The sequence below is a fragment of the Somniosus microcephalus genome, chromosome 4, assembly GCF_052327205.1.
Source record: "Somniosus microcephalus isolate GS21.2 chromosome 4, FLI_Smic_1.0, whole genome shotgun sequence".
Taxonomy (NCBI): Eukaryota; Metazoa; Chordata; class Chondrichthyes; order Squaliformes; family Somniosidae; genus Somniosus; species Somniosus microcephalus.
Genome location: NC_140990.1, coordinates 169,116,652 through 169,138,354, shown reverse-complemented (window position 1 = coordinate 169,138,354; position 21,703 = coordinate 169,116,652). Strand labels below are relative to the sequence as shown.

At 46.9% G+C, this 21,703-nt stretch overlaps 1 protein-coding gene across 2 annotated transcripts in view; it reads left to right on the top strand.

Annotated features, from left to right (window-relative positions):
* Window positions 1-21,703, top strand: part of col6a2 (collagen, type VI, alpha 2) — a 135,156-nt gene that overhangs the window by 68,541 nt on the left and 44,912 nt on the right. For both annotated transcript variants that reach the window (XM_085985443.1, XM_085985444.1), the window contains exons 15-20: window positions 1,004-1,039; window positions 2,060-2,122; window positions 3,924-3,986; window positions 5,046-5,108; window positions 19,679-19,741; window positions 21,038-21,088. In XM_085985443.1, coding sequence (XP_085841569.1) covers window positions 1,004-1,039; window positions 2,060-2,122; window positions 3,924-3,986; window positions 5,046-5,108; window positions 19,679-19,741; window positions 21,038-21,088 — 339 coding nt within the window. The remainder of the gene's footprint in view (window positions 1-1,003; window positions 1,040-2,059; window positions 2,123-3,923; window positions 3,987-5,045; window positions 5,109-19,678; window positions 19,742-21,037; window positions 21,089-21,703) is intronic.

Below are 21,703 nucleotides of genomic sequence, written 5' to 3'. Positions count from 1 at the left end.
ATCTGGTTGGAGCAATGTAGCAGGCCAAAGATGGAAAGGCAGTACTGGGAATGGAAGAGAGTCGGACAAATGGAGGTGCTCGACAAATGGGTCGCCCAATCTGCGTTTAGTTTTCCCAATATAGAAGAGATTGCATCGTGAGCAGGGAATACAATGGCCCAGAAATTCGGGTCGAGGGCTTCCCGTGGGTATAAGCCCCCGACCTGCATTTACGCGCCGGCCGTTGAGCTGTGGGCCCCCGTGGTATTCCGATCCTGGGCCTGCTCCAACTGCCGGCGCGCAGTGCTTGCGTATCCCAGGGGCGCAGTTAGTTCGATGCGTCCCCTGCGATCACGTGGGCCATGGGGAGCCAATCGGAGCAGGGAATGTTTCATTCATAAGTTTGACAGGAAGGGCTGTCAAACTTATAAATACTACAAGCCCCAAAACATCACTAAATCTTCAAATAATTTTTTTTTTAATCCCGATTTTTAAATAAACTATACATTACATGAAATAACTATTTTAAACAATAATTTAAATTTTTGAAAAAAATAATGTTATTTTCTATCGGGGCTAAAAATACACTTACCTTTCTTTAAAGTATTTAAAAATAATAAACCTGTGGAAAAAATGTTTTAATTTTAATTAATTCACCACTTACCTTGTAAAAAGCAGGCCTTGCGACTGCTTTTTATAAGTGTAACTTCTGGAGACTTACCCTCCCGGGAAAACCTGCAAAAATAACGTAAGTTCGATGCGCACGCGCAGCCTCTCCTGCGCATGCGTTCGAACTCTGAACCCCTTCGTTCAGGGGAACGGAAGTGCCGGTTTCCCACGCATGCGCAGTACATGCACGAAACCGGCACTTCCATTGGGCCTACGGGTGAGTACCCCGTGCGTACTCACCCATGAAGACCCGAATTTCTGGGCCAATATAGTAGATTGGATAGAATAAATAGGAATCGCTTTCTTTCGGTGGCTTCTTATTAACTGATGTTGCTTTGTTTATTTTACTCCTCAGGGAACCAAAGGAGGTCCTGGACCCAAAGGAGATGTGGTAATTTTTATTCTCTTCCTCAAATGTATATTGTTTACTTACAGCCAGTGTCATAAACTCACAGATACCCTTTAGAAATGGAGCCGAAAGCTAAGAGCTCTTCTAGAACATCACCCAAATCTGTTTACTTACACAGGGATGCAGCAGAAACATAAATGCATAAAATGCCACACGTCTGTGTGCATAAGTACAGAGTACAGTCAACAACAACAACAACAACTTGTATTTATATAGTGCCTTTGACGTAGTAAAACATCCCAAGGTGTTTGTAAGACAAAAAATTTGACACTGAGCCACATAAGGAGAAATTAGGGCAGGTGACCAAAAGCTTGGTCAAAGAGGTAGATTTTAAGGAGTGTCTTAAAGGAGGAAAGAGAGGTAGCGAGGCGGACAGGTTTAGGCAGGGAATTCCAGAGCTTAGGGCCTAGGCAACAGAAGCCATGGCCACCAATGGTTGAGCGATTATAATCGGGGATGCTTAAGAGGGTAGAATTGGAGGAGCGCAGGTATCTCTGGGGGTTGTGGGGCTGAAGGAGATTACAGAGATAGGGAGGGGCGAGGCCATGGAGGGGTTTGAAAACAAGGATGAGAATTTTGAAATCGAGGGGCTGCTTAACTGGGAGCCAGTGTAGGTCAGCGAGCACAGGGGAGATGGGCGAACGGGACTTGGTGCGAGTTAGGACACAGGCAGCCGAGTTTTGGATCACCTCAAGTTTACGTAGGTTGGAATGTGGGAGGCCAGCCAGGAGTGTATTGGAATAGTCAAGTCTTACATAAATGAGAGATCTTCTGCTCGCTCGCACACGCGCAGATATGCGCACCCAGACATAGACACGCAGACACACATGCAGACACGCAGACGCACAGACAAGCAGAATCAAACAGGCACATACATAGACACAGACACATACAGATATTGGTGGTTGTTGCTAGAATTCAAAGGAACACAGACAGCAATGTCTTGTCAGCAATGCAATAGGTAGTTCTAAGCTATATTTATTTTTCTGCCAATCTTATTAGGGCCGCAGAGGTGACCTCGGATCCAAAGGCAATCCTGGGCCCAAAGGAAGTCCAGGAGAAAAGGTGAGTGTAGATTTTTTTCCTTATCAATGCACAAGTGAAATGTACAGAGGAGCTGAAGGAACAGGGCAGCCAAAATTGCACGGGGTTTTTCTGCGAGAGGGTCAGAGTTCAGCAGTCACGCCCCCTTTAAATTCCGGAACCAGTTTGAAGTAAATACCACCCTGTAATTGGTTCCAGCCCCCGATGCTCCATTTACGTTGTGTATCCATAGTTGGTTTGAAGGCTGCAATTTGCCATTTACTTTGAGGGAGCTGGAGCTGGTCCCGGGAGCTTGGAAACTTCCAGTGGCAAAAATCACCAGATCACTCAGCGTGGCTGTACCAGAATAATTGTCACCTGTTGCCATTGGCAGCAATCTTTCTATTTGCCAGCTGGTGGTATTGCCCCCCTCTAAAAGGGTACAACAACCTCTCCCTCAACATCAGCAAAACAAAGGAGATGATTGTGGACTACAGGAAGCGGCAGGGGAGGGACACACCCCAATCTACATCGAAGGGGCGGAGGTGGAGAGGGTCAGCAGCTTCAAATTCCTGGGTGTATTCATTACGGAGGACTTAACGTGGTCCCATCACATCGACGTAACCAAGAAGGCATGCCAACGCCTGTTCTTCCTCAGGAGACTGAAGAAATTTGGAATGGCCCCCCAGATTCTCACCAACTTCTACCGGTGCACCATCGAGAGTATCCTGTCCGGCTGCATCACTACCTGGTATGGCAACTGCACCGCCATAGACCGCAAGGCTCTACAGATGGTGGTGAAAGCTGCACAACATACTATAGGAATTAAGCTACCTGCTGTGCAGGATATCTACCCCGAGAGGTGCCGGGGGAAGGCCCTGAGAATCATCAAAGACGCGAGCCACTCCAGCCACAACCTCTTCGCCCTGCTCCCGTACCGTAAGAGATACTGAAGCATACGGTCTCGTACCAGCAGGTTTCGAAACAGCTTCTACCCTCAGGCCATAAGACTCATGAACGACTAATTTATTATTTATTACTGTTGTTTTATTTATTATTACTGTATTCTATTAGTATTTTTATCATTGCTATTCCATATTTATTCCAATGTTGGGAGGACTCGTAAAAATCAACATTTCATTGTGCAGTACACACGTCTGCTGCATATATGACAAATAAAATTGAATTGAATTGAATTGATTCTTGGAAGCAGGCAGTGCTTCCTCATTTACATTGCAGCACTGCACCCCCCCCCCCACCCAAGAAATAGTGCTACAATACAGTGGGTCTGATGGGCATTATATCAAGCAAGGTTATTGTAGGGTTGCCAACCCTCCAGGATTGCCCTGGAGACTCCAGGAATTGAAGATTAATCTCCAGGACACTGCTGCCAGCAACCCGGGAGAAAAATCATAGAGGCCTGAAAACAAATCATTTTTTTCCATTTCATTTTCTTTGATTACTTTATTATTTATAGAAATATGGGAAAAAAGGGGCTGTTGGACAGGGGGTGGAGGCAAGAGACTTCCAGGAATATGTCCAACCAGCGTTGGCAACCCTAGGTTGTAAGCAAGACTTAGAGGGGTTGAAGCCATTCTGTTTTGCTATTCTTAGCACATAAATGGGCACAAATGAGCAGCCAAGGAGGGGGGTGAAATCAGGATGCTAAGGGTGTAGAATTTCTGGCAAGAACTGTACAGGGTGGCTTTGGTCTTGCAGGTGTCTGATTCGGGAGTAGCTCTCTGCCCCATCCGTGACAGTATAGCTGCAATTATGGAAAGCGCTGCTCAAACCTGGAATGATAATGTCTTGACTTATTTAACATGTTCTTGTCCCATTAAAGGGAGACGTTGGAATTGAAGGTGTGCGAGGATTGGCAGGTGAAGCCGGATTGAAAGGCGAGAAGGTAACCGGCCACCGTGTGATGTCCGAACATGAGTGCAATGATAATCTAATAACTAATCTAATAAATATTTTCTAAATGGTGAGAAGCTAGGAACTGTGGAGGAGCAGAGAGATTTAGGGGTCAAAGTACGTTAAAAGCTAGTGGACAGGTACAAAAAATAATTTAAAAGGCTAACGGAATGTTGGCCTTTATCTCAAAAGGGCTGAAATACCAAGGGGTGGAAGTGATGTTACAGGCGTCCAGAGCTCTGGCTAGACCCCATCTGGAGCACTGCATTCAATTCTGGGCATTGCACCTCAGGAAGGATATATTGGCCTTGGAGGGGGTGCAGCGGAGATTCTAAAGAATAATACAAGGGCTAAAAGGGTTAAATTATGGGGACAGGCTGTATAGACGAGGTGTGTTCCCTTGAGTATAAAAGATTAAGTGGTGATCTAATTGAGGTGTTTCAGATTTGATAGTGTAGAAAAGGAGAAATTATTTTCTCTGGTGGGGGAGTTCAGAACAAGGGGGTATAACCTTAAAATTAGAGCTAGGCCGTTCAGGGGTGATGTCAGGAAGCACTTCTTCACACAAAGGGTAGTAGAAACCTGGAACTCTCTCTTCCAAAAAGCTGTTGAGGCTGGGGGTCAATTGAAAATTTCAAAACTGAGATTGATAAATGTTTGTTAGGTGAGGGTATTAAGGGATAGGAACCAAGGCGGGTAAATGGAGTTAAGAAACAGATCAGCCATGATCTAATTGAATGGCAGAACTAGCTCAAGGGGACTAATGGAAACTGCTCCTGATATCACTGAAATATTAGAGGTTTGTCTCAGGGTTAAAGTGGGAGAGCTGAAATATTTTTTTAAATGGCCAGCCCAGGGAGATGGGAATACCCTTGGTGGTGTTGCTAGGCCAAGCTGAAGATCGGTCACAGAGACCGTGCCCTCCTCTCCCTTCGGCCAACACTGGCAGGTTTGTCACTGCACTGTCAGTCCTGGGTTTTGAGTTGAGATGTCAGTGCGGGAGGCCCTTCCATTTCCAGCTCACTCATTGAAATCTTCACTTTGTTCACAGGGAGATATCGGCCTCCCAGGACCAAGAGGAGTCCCTGGCTCGCCTGGAGGTCCGGGCTTGAATGTAAGTTGCAATTTCTGACCCTATAAGTACCGAGCACTGTACGACTCAAACACAAAAAGAAAATAATGCAGATGCTGGAAATCTGAAATAAAAACAGAAAATGCTGGAGATACTCAGCAGGTCAGGCAGCATCTGTGAAGAGAGAAACAGAGTTAATGCTTCAGGTCGATAACCTTTTGTCAGAACTGGAAAGAAGCAGAAAATGGAACATATTTTTAAGCAAGTGTAGGGGCTGGGAAATAGGGGAGGGGAGGAAAGAACTAAAGGGAAGGTCTGTGATAGGATAGAAGGCAGGAGAAGTTGAGAGACATTAAGAGATATTCAAGGCAAAAGGAGATGGTAATGGGACAGGATAAGAAACAAAGGATGGCTCTAGATGAAGTGTAAATTGCGCTGGCAGAATGAAAGACAGCTGCCATGTGGGAGAGAAGAACAGAAGGCACAAACAAAAAGTGTGGATAAAAATATATATATGATGGGGGCCAGGTTATGATCTGAAATTGTTTAACTCTATGTTGAGTCCAGAGGGCTGTAAAGTGCCTAATCGAAAGATGAGATGCTGTTCCTCGAGCTCACGCTGAGCTTCATTGGAACAGTGCAAGAGGCCGAGGACAGTGAGGTCTGAGTGGGCGTGGAGCGGTGAATTAAAGTGACAGGCCACCGGGAGCTCGGGGTCCCCCTTACGGACTGAACGGTGATGTTCCGCAAAGCGGTCACCCAATCTGCGTTTGGTCTCCCCAATGTAGAGGAGACCACATTGTGAGCAGTGAATACAGTATACTAAATTGCAGGAAGTACAAGTAAATCGCTGTTTCACCTGGAAGGGGTGTTTAGGGCCCTGGACAGTGGGAAGTGGGGAGGTATAAGGGCATGTGTTGCATCTCCTGCGCTTGCACGGGAAGGTGCCGGGTGAAGGGGAAGGGGTGCTGGGGGTGATAGAGGAGTGGACTAGGGTGTCGCGGAGGGAGCGGTCCCTACGGAATGCTGAAAGGGGAGGTGAGGGGAAGATGTGTTTGGTGGTGGGATCACGTTGGAGGTGGCAGAAATGGCGGAGGATGATCCGTTGAATGTGGAGGCTGGTGGGGTGAAAGATGAGGACAAGGGGAACTCTATCGTGGTTCCGAGAGGGAGGGGCAGGGTTGAGGGCAGAAGTGCGGGAGATAGAACAGACACGGTCAAGGGCCGTGTCAACCACTGTAGAGGGGAATCCTCAGTTGAGGAAAAAGGAAGACATGTCGGAAGCACTGGTATGGAAGGTGGCATCGTCAGAGCAGATGCGGCCGAGACGGAGAAACTGGGAGAATAGAATAGAGTCCTTACAGAAGGCGGGGTGGGAGGAAGTGTAGTCCAGGTAGCTGTGGGAGTCAGTTGTAGTGAATGTTTGTCAATAACTTATCCCCAGAGATGGAGACGGAGAAGTCGAGGAAGGGAAGGGAAGAGTCAGAGATGGACTATGTGAAGGTGAGGGAAGGGTGGAAATTGGAAGCAAAGTGAATGAAATTATCTAGTTCAGGGCGAGGGCAGGAAACGGCACTGATACAGTCATCAATGTACCGGAAAAAGAGGTGAGGGAGGGGACTCGAGTAGGACTGGAACAAAGAGTGTTCCACATATCCCACGAAAAGGCAGGCATAGCTAGGACCCATGCGGGTTCCCATAGCAACACCTTTGATTTGGAGGAAGTGAGTGGAGTCAAAGGAGAAGTTGTTCAATGTGAGAACAAGTTCTGCCAGGCCGAGTAGGGTGGTGGTGGATAGGTACTGGTTGGGCCTCTGTTCAAGGAAGAAGCAGAGCGCCCTCAGGCCATCCTGGTGGGGGATGGAGGTGTAGAGGGATTGTACGTCCAAAGTGAAAAGGAGGCGGTTGGGGCCAGGAAACTGGAAACTGTTAGTGGCAGAGGGCATCGGAAGAGTCGCGGATGTACGTGGGAAGAGACTGGACAAGGGGAGAAAAAATAGAGTTGAGATAGGAAGAGATAAGTTCCATGGGGCAAGAACAGGCTGAAACGATGGGTCTACCAGGGCAGTCCTGTTGTGGATCTTGGGAAGGAGTTCGAAGCGGGTTGTGCGGGCTTGGGGAACTATGAGGTTGGCGGCCGTGGGGGGAAGATCTCCAGAGGAGATAAGGTCAGTGACAGTCTTGGAAATGATGGCTTGATGTTCGGTAGTGGGGTCATGGTCCAGGCGGAGGTAGGAGGAGGTGTCAGAGAGTTGGCGTTCAGCTTCCGCTAGGTAGAGGTCGGTTCGCCAAACAACAACAGCACCACCCTTGTCAGCAGGTTTAATGACAATGTCGGGGTTGGATCTGAGAGAATGGAGTGCTGCAAGTTCAGAGGGAGGTAGGTTGGAGTGAGTGAGGGGAGCAGAGAAATGGAGACAGCCGATGTCACGCCGGCAGTTTGCAATGAAAAGATCTAGAGAGGGTAAGAGGCCAAGGGAGGGTCCAGTTAGAACGAGAATTCTGAAAGCGGGAGAAAGGGTCAGCCATGCAGGGGGAAGACTCCTGGCCAAAGAAGTGGGCACGGAGATGAAGACGGCGGAAAAAGAGCCCAGCATCATGCCGAGCTCGAAATTCATTGAGGTGGGGACGTAAGGGGATGAAGCTCAGGCCTTTGCTAAGGACTGATTGTTCGGGGTCAGAGGGGAAGGTCAGAGGGGATAGTGAAAACGCGGCAGGGGGTGAGACTGGGAGAAGGGTTGGGGTCAGAGGAAAGTGAAGGGGAAGAAGTTTCCAGAGGGGCGTTGGTGTCCAAGAGTTGTTGAAGCTTGCGATCCTTGACACCTGAAAGGAAGAAAAAAGTTTTTTGTTAAAGCGCCGGGTGAGGCGAAGGATGAAATGGAACTGCGGACCAGAACAGCTTTGAGATAGAGTGAGTCGGTGCTGCTGAAGAGAGAGGTCGAGAGTGTTCATGTGGCGGTGCATGGCATTCAGCGTGGATCTCAGGATACGGCGAGAGCAGTGGTTCGAGGAACGCTGAATATCTTGGAGATATCTGTAGTCCTGGATGGATCCAAAACACGACTCAACTTAGGCTTGCCAACTCTGATGTGATGAACCTCCCGGATTACGTCCAATGACCTCTCACCTCCATCTGACCTGCCCACTCCCAGCTTTTGGTTTCCCCCCATCGCTTATATTTTTACAACTAATAAACTAAAGTGTTTAAAGAAAATTAAAAAAGAAAACGTACATTTTGAAATGCCCCTGTGGTTTTTCTCTTGGGTCGCTCGCAACATAGTCCAGGAAATCAATCATTCAATTCATGGCGACTGAGGACAAGCCTGGCGGGTTGCCAACCCTAACCCAACTTATTACTAATGCACAAAGCGAGCAGTGGGCCTGACACGAGACCTATCACTCAGGGGTCCTTTTTGGCATGTTTAACAAGCGCGGGCATTGCAAGTGGGGTTTGGGAGTACTTGTTTTACAAGGTATCTAGGCCTAGAAATTCACTTGCGTTTGCGCCCAATTAGGGGCGAAAGAGTGGGTTGCGCCGGAAGTTGCGTCGCGCCCGAAATTAGGTGGGCCCTAACATCGGCGTTAGCCGGTAGCGCTGCGCCGGCACCGATGACGTCATCGGTGTGCGCAGTGCCCCGGTACCGCCCGAAACCACGCCGATCCCCATCTTCAGTAGCGGCCGCCTCATCCGTGGCGGCCGCTAACAACATCGGGAGACCGGGTCCTTACAGCAGCCTTAGCGGGGCGCTTTAAGGTGGAGGTGCGGCCGGCCGCTTTTTCGGCGGCCGCCTGCCCGCACCTCCTTCCCCGGCCTCCTCCACCCCCCACCCCCCCGCGGCATTGCCGGCTGGTTTCCGTGGAGCCCGGCACTTCTCCATTGTGCCGGGCTCTTTTGCCGGCACTTGCAATCGGGGCTCCGGCCGTTGCAGGCACCTCCCCCTTGAGAAGGGGGAGGCCTGCAGTACAGCAGCCTGCCGCACCGCATCGGGTGGCGCAGCGGGACCGGCAGCGCTGAAATTCACTTTCAGCGCCCCAAGCGGGGCGGCCAAACCCTGGAACAGCGCCCGGTTCCGCTTTGGGCCGCTGAAAGTGAATATGGGGCGGGCACAACTGGCTCCGCGGCGGGCGCAAAATTTACGGCGCAAACGAGCTGGCGGGGCTATACCCAATTTCTAGGCCCTAATCTTTTTACATTTACAGTGCTGGTTTTCAGGGAGCTGAAGTTCAAAGAGGCCACAGTATTTGTGGTTCGCTCAGCGATGTACCTTAGTTCTGAAATAGAACTATTCTCGAGGGCTCCTGTTTCCGTTCGGTAACATTCTATGGCCTAGAAATTCGGTATAGCCGCATTTGGGGCACTAGTCCTGGCGATGCGCAAAGTTTAGCGCCAGGCGCAATTTAGCGCCACCTAGCGCGATATTGGGTTGCAGCACCCCTAAAGGTGATTGCGGCGCTAAATCAGGCGCTGCACGCTACTCTTAAGGCGCTAACCCGGCGGCGCAACCCAATTTCGCGGCGGCGGGGTGCAGTGAGGGTGCTGTCAATAATCACTTTCCCTGAGACACAGTGGCGCCGGCCAGCTCTTAAAGGGGCAGGTCAATTGGCATCACCAGACACACTCACTGCCTTGTAGGCCTTCAAAACGGTAGGAGCCTACCTGTGGCGCAACAGCCTAGCAAGACATGGAAAGGGTGGGGCAGAGGGCGGAACGCCTCACTGATGGGGCATTGGATGCTTTGGTTGGTGCAGTGGAATCAAGGCCAAGGAAGATGGTCGGAATGTGATTTATGTTTTGGACAGTCTCCCGGGTGTGAGAGGCAGTTATGTGTCAGTGTATTAGTTTTGCTTTCTGTTGCCATAGCTTTCTCATGTTTGAAGGAACCACATTTTGTGTAATGAAGCACTTTCTTCATTTACAATGGCCATGCCTGCTATTTACATGCATCTTGCCCTTCACAGGCTTGGGGGTATCAGACCGGTTCCATTCCTGTTCTTGGAATGGCAGCAAGCATTCCGTGAGAGGGGTCTAGAAGCTACTTCTGATCAGCCTCTGACACGCAGCCTGAGAAGAGCCGCTCGCGTAGAAGTTCAGGCCAGCAGGCATCTTCTCAGCCATCGACAGAGATGTCCTGCACCTTATCTGAGGCTGCAGATCTGGCTGAAGCAGTTGGCACAGCTCAGTCGCCACCTCCTTTCTAAATCGCAGCCTTCTGACACACTGCTCCTCCGGCATGTTAGAACATAAGAACATAAGAAATAGGAGCAGGAGTAGGCCAATCGGCCCCTCGAGCCTGCTCCACCATTCAATAAGATCATGGCTGATCTGATCCTAACCTCAAATCTTCTATCACTCTGCATCCACCCGAACCCATGTGATCTCCCGGGAGAGGCGAAAAACCAGATAAAGACCCAATGGCCAATTTGGGAGAAAAAAATCTGGGAAATTCCTCTCCGACCCATCTAGGCGATCGAAATTCTTCCAGGAGATCACTCTGTCCCTATATTTTCTACAGTACTTACCTTCTGTAAAGGCGATCTCCACCCCAGCCAGGAACAGGAATAAAACCATCTCCTGAAATCTAACAGAATTAGAACACGGTAGGAGCAGAACAAGGCTACACGGCCCCTGGGCCCGCTCCACTACCCACAGGGCCATGACCATTCCGAACCCAGACTCATGTCCAATTTCCTGCCCGCTCCCCGTAACCCTTTATTCCCTTTACTTCTAGGAAACTATCTATTTCTGTTTTAAATTTATTTAATGATGTAGCTTCCACAGCTTTCTGGGGCAGCAAATTCCACAAACCTACCACCCTCTGAGTGAAGAAGTTTCTCCTCATCTCAGTTTTGAATGAGCAGCCCCTTATTTTAAGATTATGCCCCCTAGTTCTAGTTTCACCCATCATTGGGAACATCCTCACCGCATCCACCCGATCAAGCCCCTTCACAATCTTATATGTTTCAATAAGATCGCCTCTCATTCTTCTGAACTCCAATGAGTAGAGTCCCAATCTACTCAACCTCTCCTCATATGACCACCCCCTCATCCCCGGGATTAACCGAGTGAACCTTCTTTGTACTGACTCGAGAGCAAGTATGTCTTTTCTTAAGTATGGACACCAAAACTGTATGCAGTATTCCAGGTGCGGCCTCACCAATACCTTGTACAACTGCAGCAATACCTCCCTGTTTTTATATTCCAAACCCCTAGCAATAAAAGCCAACATTCCATTGGCCTTCTTGATCACTTGCTGCACCTGCATACTAACTTTTTGAGTTTCGTGCACCAGGACCCCCAGATCCCTTTGTACTACAGTACTTTCCAGTTTCTTGCCATTAAGATAATAACTTGCTCTCTGATTTTTCCTGCCAAAGTGCATAACTTCACACTTTCCAGTATTGTATTCCATCTGCCAAATCTCTGCCCACTTACTTAGCCTGTCTATGTCCCTTTGCAGGTTTTTTATGTCCTCCTCACTCACTACTTTCCGTCCCATCTTTGTATCATCTGCAAACTTTGATATGTTACACTCGGTCCCTTCCTCCAAATCGTTAATATAGATTGTAAAGAGTTGGGGACCCAGCACTGACCCCTGCGGAACACCACTAGTTACTGGTTGCCAATCTGAGAACGAACCATTTATCCCAACTCTCTGCTTTCTGTTAGAGAGCCAATCCTCCACCCATGCCAGAATATTACCCCCAATCCCGTGATTTTTTATCTTGAGCAATAATCTTTTGTGTGGCACCTTATCAAATGCCTTTTGGAAGTCTAAATACACTACGTCCACTGGTTCCCCTTTATCCACCCTGTATGTTACTTCCTCAAAAAACTCAAGCAAATTTGTTAAACATGACTTCCCCTTCATGAAACCATGCTGAGTTTGCCCTATTAAATTGTGTTTATCCAAATGTCCCGTTACTGTCTCCTTAATAATGGACTCTAACATTTTACCAACCACAGATGTTAGGCTAACAGGTCTATAGTTTCCAGCCTTCTGCCTACTACCCTTTTTAAATAATGGTGTTACATTAGCAGTTTTCCAATCTGCCGGGACCTTTGCTGAGTCCAGTGAGTTTTGGAAAATTATTACCAATGCATCCACAATCCCTACCGCTACTTCCCTCAAGACCCTGGGATGCAAGCCATCAGGTCCAGGGGATTTATCCGCCTTGAGTCCCATTATTTTACCAAGTACCACTTCCTTAGTGATTTTAATTGTATTTAGTTCCTCCCCCCCTAGAGCCCCCTGTTTGTCCAGTGTTGGGATATTCTTAGTGTCCTCTACTGTAAAGACTGATACAAAGTAATTGTTCAGTGTTTTTGCCATCTCCATGTTTCCCACCATTAATTTCCCGGTCTCATCCTCTAAGGGACCAACATTTACTTTAGCCACCCTTTTTCTTTTTATATAACTATAGAAACTTTTACTGTCTGTTTTTATATATTTTGCTAATTTACTTTCATAATCTATCTTCCCTTTCTTAATCAATCTTTTTGTTATTTTTTGCTGTCTTTTAAAGACTTCCCAATCTTCCATCCTCCCACTAGATTTGGCTACCTTATATGCCCTTGTTTTTAGTCGGATACTATCCTTAATTACTTTACTTAGCCACGGATGGCTATCTTTTCTTTTACACCCTTTTTTCCTCAGTGGAATATATTTTTTTTGGAAGTTGTAAAATAACTCCTTAAATGTACACCACTGGTCATGTACCGTCTTACCCTTTAATCTATTTTCCCAGTCTACTCTCATTAATTCCGCTCTCATACCTTCATAGTCTCCTTTATTCAAGCTCAGCACGCTTGTTTGAGATCCAACCTTCTCACCCTCTAATTGAATATGGAACTCAACCATGTTATGGTCACTCATTCCAAGGGGATCCTTTACTAGGACATTTTTAATTAATCCTGTCTCATTACACAGGACCAAATCTAAGGTTGCTTGCCCCCTGGTCGGTTCAGTTACATACTGCTCAAGAAACCCATCCCTAATACACTCAATGAACTCTTCCTCAAGGCTGCTCTGCCCAATTTGATTTGTCCAGTTAATATGATAATTAAAATCCCCCATAATTATAGCTGTTCCCTTATTACAAGCCTCAACTATTTCCTGATTAATACTCCGTCCAACAGAGTTGCAACTGTTCGGAGGCCTATAGACTACACCCACTAGTGTTTTTTTCCCCTTATTATTCCTTACCTCCACCCAAACTGTTTCACTATCGTGCTCCTTTGACCCAATATCATTTCTCTGTATTATAGTGATTCCTTCCTTTATTAGCATAGCCACCCCACCTCCTCTCCCTTCCTGCCTGTCCTTCCTGATTGTTAAATAACCTGGTATGTTTAATTCCCAGTCATGGTCACCCTGCAGCCATGTTTCTGTAATGGCCACAAGATCATACCCATATGTCATTATTTGTGCCGTTAACTCATTCATTTTGTTACGAATGCTACGTGCATTCAGATAAAGAACTTTCAAATATGTTTTGTAACACTTAGTTCCTGTTTTTTCCCTTTTTAGTACTTTACTTTTTACTCCATACCTTCTGTCCCTTCCTGACACATTCTGTTTTTTAATTCCCCCACTGCTACCTAAGTCTATGACCTTCTCTGTTGTCATTTCTATGATTTGCTCTCTAGAAACCTCCCCCCCACTAATTAGTTTAAAGCCCTCTCTACAGCCCTAGTTATATGATTCGCCAGGACTCTAGTCCCAGCACTGGCCAAGTGGAGTCCGTCCCAACAGAACAGCTCCCTCCTGTCCCAGTACTGGTGCCAGTGTCCCAAGAAGCAAAACCCATTTCTCCCACACCAGTCTTTGAGCCACGCATTTAACTCTTTAATTTTATTTATCCTAGCCAAATTCGCTCGTGGCTCAGGTAATAACCCAGAGATTATTACCCTTGAGGTTCTGTTTTTTAATTTGACCCCTAGCTGCTCATACTCCTTTAACAGAACCGTCTTCCTTGTCCTATCTACGTCGTTTGTACCAACATGGACCACGACAACTGGATCCTCCCCCTCCCACTGCAAGTTTCTTTCCAGCCCAGAAGAGATGTCCTTAACCCTGGCACCAGGCAGGCAACACAGCCTTCGGGACTCCCGCTCTTGACTGCAGAGAACCCTATCTATCCCCCTAATGATACTATCCCCTACCACTACAACATTTCTTTTTACTCCCTCCACTTGAATGGCCCCCTGTACCACGGTGCTGTGGCCAGGTTGCTCATCCTCCCTGCAGTCCCCGCTCCCGCCCTCACAGGGAGTAAGAACCTCGATCCTGCTGGACAAGAACAAGGGCTGCGTCTTCTTCAACACTACATCCTGGATCCCTGTACCTTCCTCATTCGTAGTCACACCGTCCTGTCCCTGACCACGGACTACATCTGCAGTAATTAACTTCATAGGTGTGACCATCTCCTGAAACATAGAGTCCAGGAACTTCTCCCCCTCCCTGATGTGTCGCAGTGTCCGAAGCTCGGTCTCAAGCTCCATAACATGGAACTTGAGTTCCTCTAGCAGCAAACACTTGTCGCAGATGTAATCACCGTTAGCCTCAATGGGGTTCACCGGCTCCCACATCTCGCAACAGTAACACATCACCTGCTCCATTCTATATAATTAATTTAATTTCTTATTATTAGTTATGAAGACCCTGCCCGGATATATATGATAATATCACACCACTATTCAATAGGACTTACCAACTTAAAGGTATGAAAAAGAGAAGGAAGAAAACCAACCAACCAGCTGATCACCAACCTCCTCCTTGAATACTGTCTGTGGAGCCTGTTTGGTTGACTCGTCTCGCTGCTCCGCCTCCGCAGTGATGTCTAAGCCTGGGAGTGGGGAACAAAACAGAGCAAAAAACACACCCTCACCTCCCACTTATCCGAACTCTCCCACTTAGCAAAACTCCAGCAGCACTCAATGCACAAAGCACTCCGTGCACCGCACTAGCCCCTCCCCTTTTATACCCGGATTCTACTTCCTGTTTAAACTGCCCAAGAGTTTAAAAAACCCTTAAAAAATTAAACTTACTTCAAATAATTGACTTCTTAACACACATGTAGGAAAACTGCTGTCGGAAAACCCTGCCAGCATAACGTCTGCTGTGGTGATGTCTGTTGGCCCTCCTCCGTCTGGCCATGCCCGCCCCCCTCTCCCAGCGTCTCAGTGCCCTTTCCAGATGATTCAGCAGCAGGACGTTCCCCTCCAATGCAGCCCCCATAATAAGTGCCCACAGGAAGGTTCCTCATTGTCAAGGCTCACCAACAACAAGGTGATGGTCAGAAGGCTGAAGATCGTCTGCCTGCGCTGGCTCAGTGGTCAAATGGCTCTCAGTGTGCAGCTCAGTAACTCTTTGTAGCTCTCAAGGAAGTTGTGCTCCAAAAATGGCTGCCGCTTTTAAACCACACCAGTCCCCTTTAAATAACGCTCCTCCAGCCCAAGAGCAACTTGGTAAGGTCCAGGTAAGCTGTCACTATTAGCGCCAGGCGCTACGGCGGGGGGCGTCACTGAATTTCCTGTCCGGGGCGCCCAAAAGGCGTTGCACACTCAAATGATGTCATAATCAGCCTGCGCCCATGAGCGTGTGCTAAGATTTAGCGCCGGCGCTAAATGCATGCTCAATATGGGGCGAGGCGCTAGGCGCCTTGCGCCCGCCTGGAAATTGGCTAGCACCCCACTTCTCGGCCTCTTTAGGCGTTAATCGGTGGCGCTAACAACCGAATTTCTCCCCCTATGATTCTATATGTCAAAGGCGCACACCCGCATACTCATTCACTCACTTTGGATCAAGTACTTTATTGGGTTGTGGGGGGGAAAGGTTGTATAACCCAGCAAATTACATAGAAGCGGCTGGAATGGATTCCAGGTGTGCGCATGTGTTTTGGGCCTGTATGTATCAGTAATACGGCCGTAAGTGCACTAAAAAAGGCCCTAAACCAAACCACAAGCCTCTCAATATAGACATGCATAATTCATCCATTTGCCAGCTGTGGTATTTGCACTGTACATCCGAAGTACTCCCCTCCCCACCTCCCCCTTGTTCTTATCTTGCACAAATAGCCAGAGTGTGTCTCTTCCATGGCTACATTCGCGCCTGGGTGTCCCTGGAGATGGAGCACGTTTGAGGACTTCGACGACCAGTGGGCACTGGACGGACTAGAGTGCTTCATCACCCTCAAAAACATAATTTTGATTTAATTCATTCAATTTTCCTTTAAATTTTGTTTAAGCTACAGTTTTATTGGTGTGCCCCCTTTAAAAGGGGGCACCTGCTGTCTCCTAATTGGTGATGGCACCAGCCATCAATTAAGTTTTTAAACCAAAAAGAGGTTGCACAAATAGCCAGAAACAGTTTGGGATAAGCAGACTGTCCGGGTGCAATGTATGCATAATATCACAGGGCTACATCTGAGAGAAACACTCCGCATTGCTCTGTACTTTGGTTTGGAGACTATTTCAACGTGCTGATTTGTTTCATTTGTGCATCAGTTACCCAGCTGGTCAAAGCAAAAAAGGCCAGTACTCATCACGAAATTCTCTCACAAGCTGTAACAATAGAGGGCCAGCAAGGAGATGGGTAGGATAATGGAGTTGGAAAAGTGGAGAAACAGTAAATTGCCTCAGAAAAATGTCATCAAAAGTAGAGGTGAGAGAGGGATAGGAATGAAGAGATGGCTTCAGCTACTACATCAGGAAATCGAGGTCATCGGGTCCTGATGACATGCATTCTAGCCCATTGAAGGAAGCCAAAGATGAGAGAACAGAAGAGATAGACCTCCTTAGATATGCAAAATGTACCGAGAGACTGGAAACTAGCCAATGTAACACCTCTTTTCAAGAACGGACAGAAGAATAAACTGGGTAATTATTAAATCAGTAACATCACTTGTGAGCAAACTCTTAGATAATTCAAAATAAAATTAGTTGGCATTTAGAAATGTGTGGCATAATGTAAGACAGCCAGAATGGATTTGCTAAAGACAAAGCATGTTTGATAAACTAAAGGAGTTTTTTTTGAAAAAATGACATTGAATAGATAAAAGGAATGCAGTAGATGTAGTGTCTATGGATTTTCAGCAGGCATTTGATAGGGTGTCTCACAAGAGGCTTGTTACAAAAATTCAGGCATGTGGTATAAGAGATAAACAGCAGCATAGATAGAATGTTGGTTGACAGACAGGAAATAAAGGGTTAGGGTTAATTGGAAAGGGGATAGGGAAAGAATAAAGAAAGATTGTTCCCTCTGGTTAGGGAGTCAATAACAACAGGATATCAATTTAAAATTTGTCACTAAAAGAGTGAGGAGAGAGGTTTGGAGAAACTTCTTTACACAGAGAGTTGTGGGAGCATCGAATGCTTGGCCACAAGGAGTAGTTGAGGCAGGGATCATTACATCTTTAATGAGAATAACTATTTGAAGCATTGGAAGATACAAGGCTGTGGGGAGAGGGCGGGGAACTGGGACTAGTTTTGGATTACTGTAGCAGAGAGTCGTCACGGACACGATGGGCTAAACAGCCTCCCTCTGCACTGTAAGCTTCTACGGTTCTGTCATTCCCAGTGAATGTTACTATCACAATGAAAAGCTGTTCCCAGGTTTCCACACCTTCAGAAATGTTACTTAGAAGGGCCACCTGAACATTGATTGAGAAATGAAAATGTTACATTGACCGGGGTGGGGGGGGTAGTTACTGTCCTGACGGTGAGGCACATAGTGAGACAGTGAAGGTATCTGCATCACACTAGTGTCCTGCCTTAACTGACACAGCTTGCCACTGACAACAAAGGAAAACCTTCTCAGTCCGCCGTTCGCATGCATATGTTGTCTCATCTCGGCTGCAGTCTGGCTTACGCTGAAGGGATAATTACTAGTCCTAGCCCCTTTAGGGCTACCCCGGATCAGGCATATTCCCCATACATTCAGGAACAACCTGAAGATGTTACCATCCTCCAGATAGCACCTTTAATAAGTTTAGCTAGACTGTAACGTTCCGGATATTATGAGGGTCCGTAAAACTCCCCTAGAATTCTGCAACTCCTCACCAAAGTGTGTACAGAGATTGAGTTCGCGAGTTTGATACAGAAGTCTTATGTGAGACAATTATAAAAATATATAGATTTATTAAAGAACCGAAATGTAATTTACAGTTGGTGAGTCAATCGCAACATTAACAGTTCCAAAAAGAGAGAGCTTACAATTCTATTATCAGAGAACCATACTCTCAAATCTTCGCTATAGTTTTACAGTTCTTAGTTTTCTACAGGATATCTACCAAAATCAAATATCTTTGATCCCCGAGGTACAAAGAGTTAGAGACTTACAGAACCGCATCTGAAGCTGAGAATCGCTTTGCCCGATTACAGCGAGTCTGTTATCCCATTTGAGAGTTCAATATTTATACCCTTTTCCAGTGGTATTTCCTTTAAGGTTTTCTGCTGATGTAAGCTAATTATCTCTAGTCATTTTTCTGCTGACCCCTGCAATTCTTACAGTCACCTCAGCTGGTAGCATTACAGAATTATGTCTCTTCAGGTGTTCTAAGTTTACCATTAAAAAAACGGTGTAACGGCAGGTGTGTTTTACTTGATGTCATTTTTACGAAGGCAGATGTTTCTTACTCTCATGTGCTTCTTTACGAAGTGTAAATTAGAACACCTTAACCAGAGTGAACCATTGTTTTGTTCCCAAAGGTCAGCCTTTTGGGAGCCTTTAACCTTCTGTTTCAATAAGGTTATTGATTCAGTGTCAACAACTATCTTATCTCTATAGCCAGAATGCTTTCACAGCTTTTTCATCGTTAGGTTTCTAGATTTCCAGACCCAGTTTGTCCTGTTTTAATAAGGCCAGAATTCTTTCATAGAATAGTGTATTTTTCTGAATAGCTTATATGGCTTCTTCCTTCACAAAGCCTCCCGACTCCCCAAAGCCTTTCCACCATCTACAAGGCACAAGTAAGGAGTGTGATGGAATACTCTCCACTTGCCTGTATGAGTACAGCCCCAACAACACTCAAAAGGCTTGACACCATCCAGGACAAAGCAGCCCGCTTGATTGGCACCCCATCCACCACCTTAAACATTCACTCCCTCCACCACCAGTGTACTGTGGCTGCAGTGTGTACCATCTACAAGATGCACTGCAGCAACTCGCCAAGGCTTCTTCGTCAGCACCTCCCAAACCCGCGACCTCTACTACCTAGAAGGACAAGGGAAGCAGGCACATGGGAACACCACCACCTCCAAGTTTCCCTCCAAGTCACACACCAACCTGACTTGGAAGTATATCACTGTTCCTTCATCATCGCTGGGTCAAAATCCTGGAACTCCCTCCCTAACAGCACTGTGGGAGTACCTTCACCACACGGACTGCAGCGGTTCCAGAAGACGGCTCACCACCACCTTCTCAAGGGCAACTAGGGATGGGCAATAAATGCTGGCCTTGCCAGCGACGTCCACATCCCATAAAAACGAATTTTTAACAAAATGAGATAACTCACCCAGCAAATGAGTATCAGATGGGCGTGCTGTAGTTAGTGAGCTGTGTGGCTCAGTCAACTTTACAACCTGTTTAAACCCTACTTTTTATCATCTTCAGGGATCGCGAGGAGACGGGGGCGAGGTTGGACCAAGGGGTGACACGGGGCCACCAGGCCCGAAGGTAGGCATCCGGATAGCTGGCACCATTCATTTGCAGATAGGTACTCAAATTAACTAAAGGCAGGGAAGCATGGAAGCATGAATATTAACATTGTGCAGGGCGCTATGCTCAATGTCATGACTGATTGAAAAGTAAGAAGGATATCAAGAGACTCTGCATGTGGCCAACTTTAGCAATATTTTATTTGGCACAAGCACAAAGCGGGAGGATAGGAGTCCTCTACATTTACATTACACAAGGCAAAGAAGCCCATTTTTTTAGGGTATCAATACCTTTTTTTTCCCATTATATTTCTCCCCACCAGTCTCTTGGTTTCATGTACCATCTGGGCATGTATTACAGAGGAGAGCAGCAAGACTAATCCCAATTGTCAAAGAGATGAGGAAAGATTAGTGAAATTCTCAGGCCAGCGAGACAAGAAGGCACAAATTAAATTGGGGAAAACAAATTGCAGAAATACTTCTCTTCTCAAAGGGTGATGAATGTTAGGACTGATCTACCAGGTTGTGGAGTCTAAGGTTAGGGGAGTTCAAGATGCCATTGGATGTGAGGCTAGTAGGAGAACAAGCACGATAGACCACTGGCCTTTTCTCCTCCATGATGTTATAACGTCTGCCTAGAAATTGGCTCGCACCAAGAGACCGACGTAAATTGGGCACAAGGAACGATCCCTGCACCGGAACAGGTAGTACCAAAGCTCACCTAATATTGGGCCACGGGCCTCATTTAGATGAGGCAAGCGAGATGCAGATGTCCACTGGGTCTTCACCAGGCAGCTCGCTGATGAAGAGGATTTCAATTTAGGGCAGCGGCCCTCCGGTAGGTCCTGGGAGAGGGGAGGATGTGATCAGAAAGGACAGGCGAGATTGGGAGGTGGGTGGGGGGATGCTTCGGGAGAGAGGGGGCGATCAGGAGACGGGGAAGCGACCAGGAGGGAAGGGCGATCGGGAAAGAGGGGGAAGCGATTGGGGGTGGGGGGGCGGGTGGAAGCAATGGGAGGGGGCTGAGTCGGACCAGTATTTGGTGTTCGGCTCCACAGTGGCGCTGGAAGATCCTGCCAGCTTTGCATTCAGGTAAATATATTTTTTTAAAACATACCTTTTTTGGTGGCGGCCTCCAGTGGTCCCTTTACAGTTAGACCTCATGTACTCCATGTATTCCTGGAGTGACTACACTTCAAAAGTATTTCATCTGCCTGCGATCATGAAAGGTGCTACATAAATGCAGCTCTGTCTTTCCTTTCAAGTGTATCGGTTTGTGCTGTCAATGTAACTTTCTTCTTCAATTTATTTTAAGGGTGACAAAGGAAGGCAAGGATTCAGCTTCCCTGGACCCAGAGGAGAACAGGTACATGGGTTTATTTCCTCATTCCTTTTATTTTCATCTCCTTCGTATCTCAGTCGTGTTATTCTGCACATTTTTACAAACAGGAACCCCCCATGGCCTCACCCCTCCCTACCTCTGTAATCTCCTCTGTTAAGTCTGTGAGTTGTTCAAGTAATTAATACTCAGACTTAATCAGTAACAATAAAACAGGTCTTTACTGGTTGGAGGTAGGGACTACACTGAATATAAGATTACTGCACAGTGCTTATATACCGGTGTGTTCACCCCCGGTATTACGTCTACAGCAGCCTGAGAAAGTAGTACATCTCTTAAGGTGGAACAGGCTTAAGCTCTCTTAAGGTGGAACAGGTTACATACACAACACTCCTCCCTTCTTAGCTTTATAGTCATCCCCCCCATTTAACATAACGTAATAACATATATACATATATAACTTCATGTTTAACGTAACATATCACAGATTCAGTCTCTGCGGAAAACAGTTCACAGATTCAATCTCTGTGGTGTAGTCGGTTCACGTTACTCATTCAATAGTCCTTTCATGGATTTAACAGCTTGAACTTCCGAACTGATTTGGCTCCGTTCGGAGGGACCACGTGTGTGATCTGGTCGAGG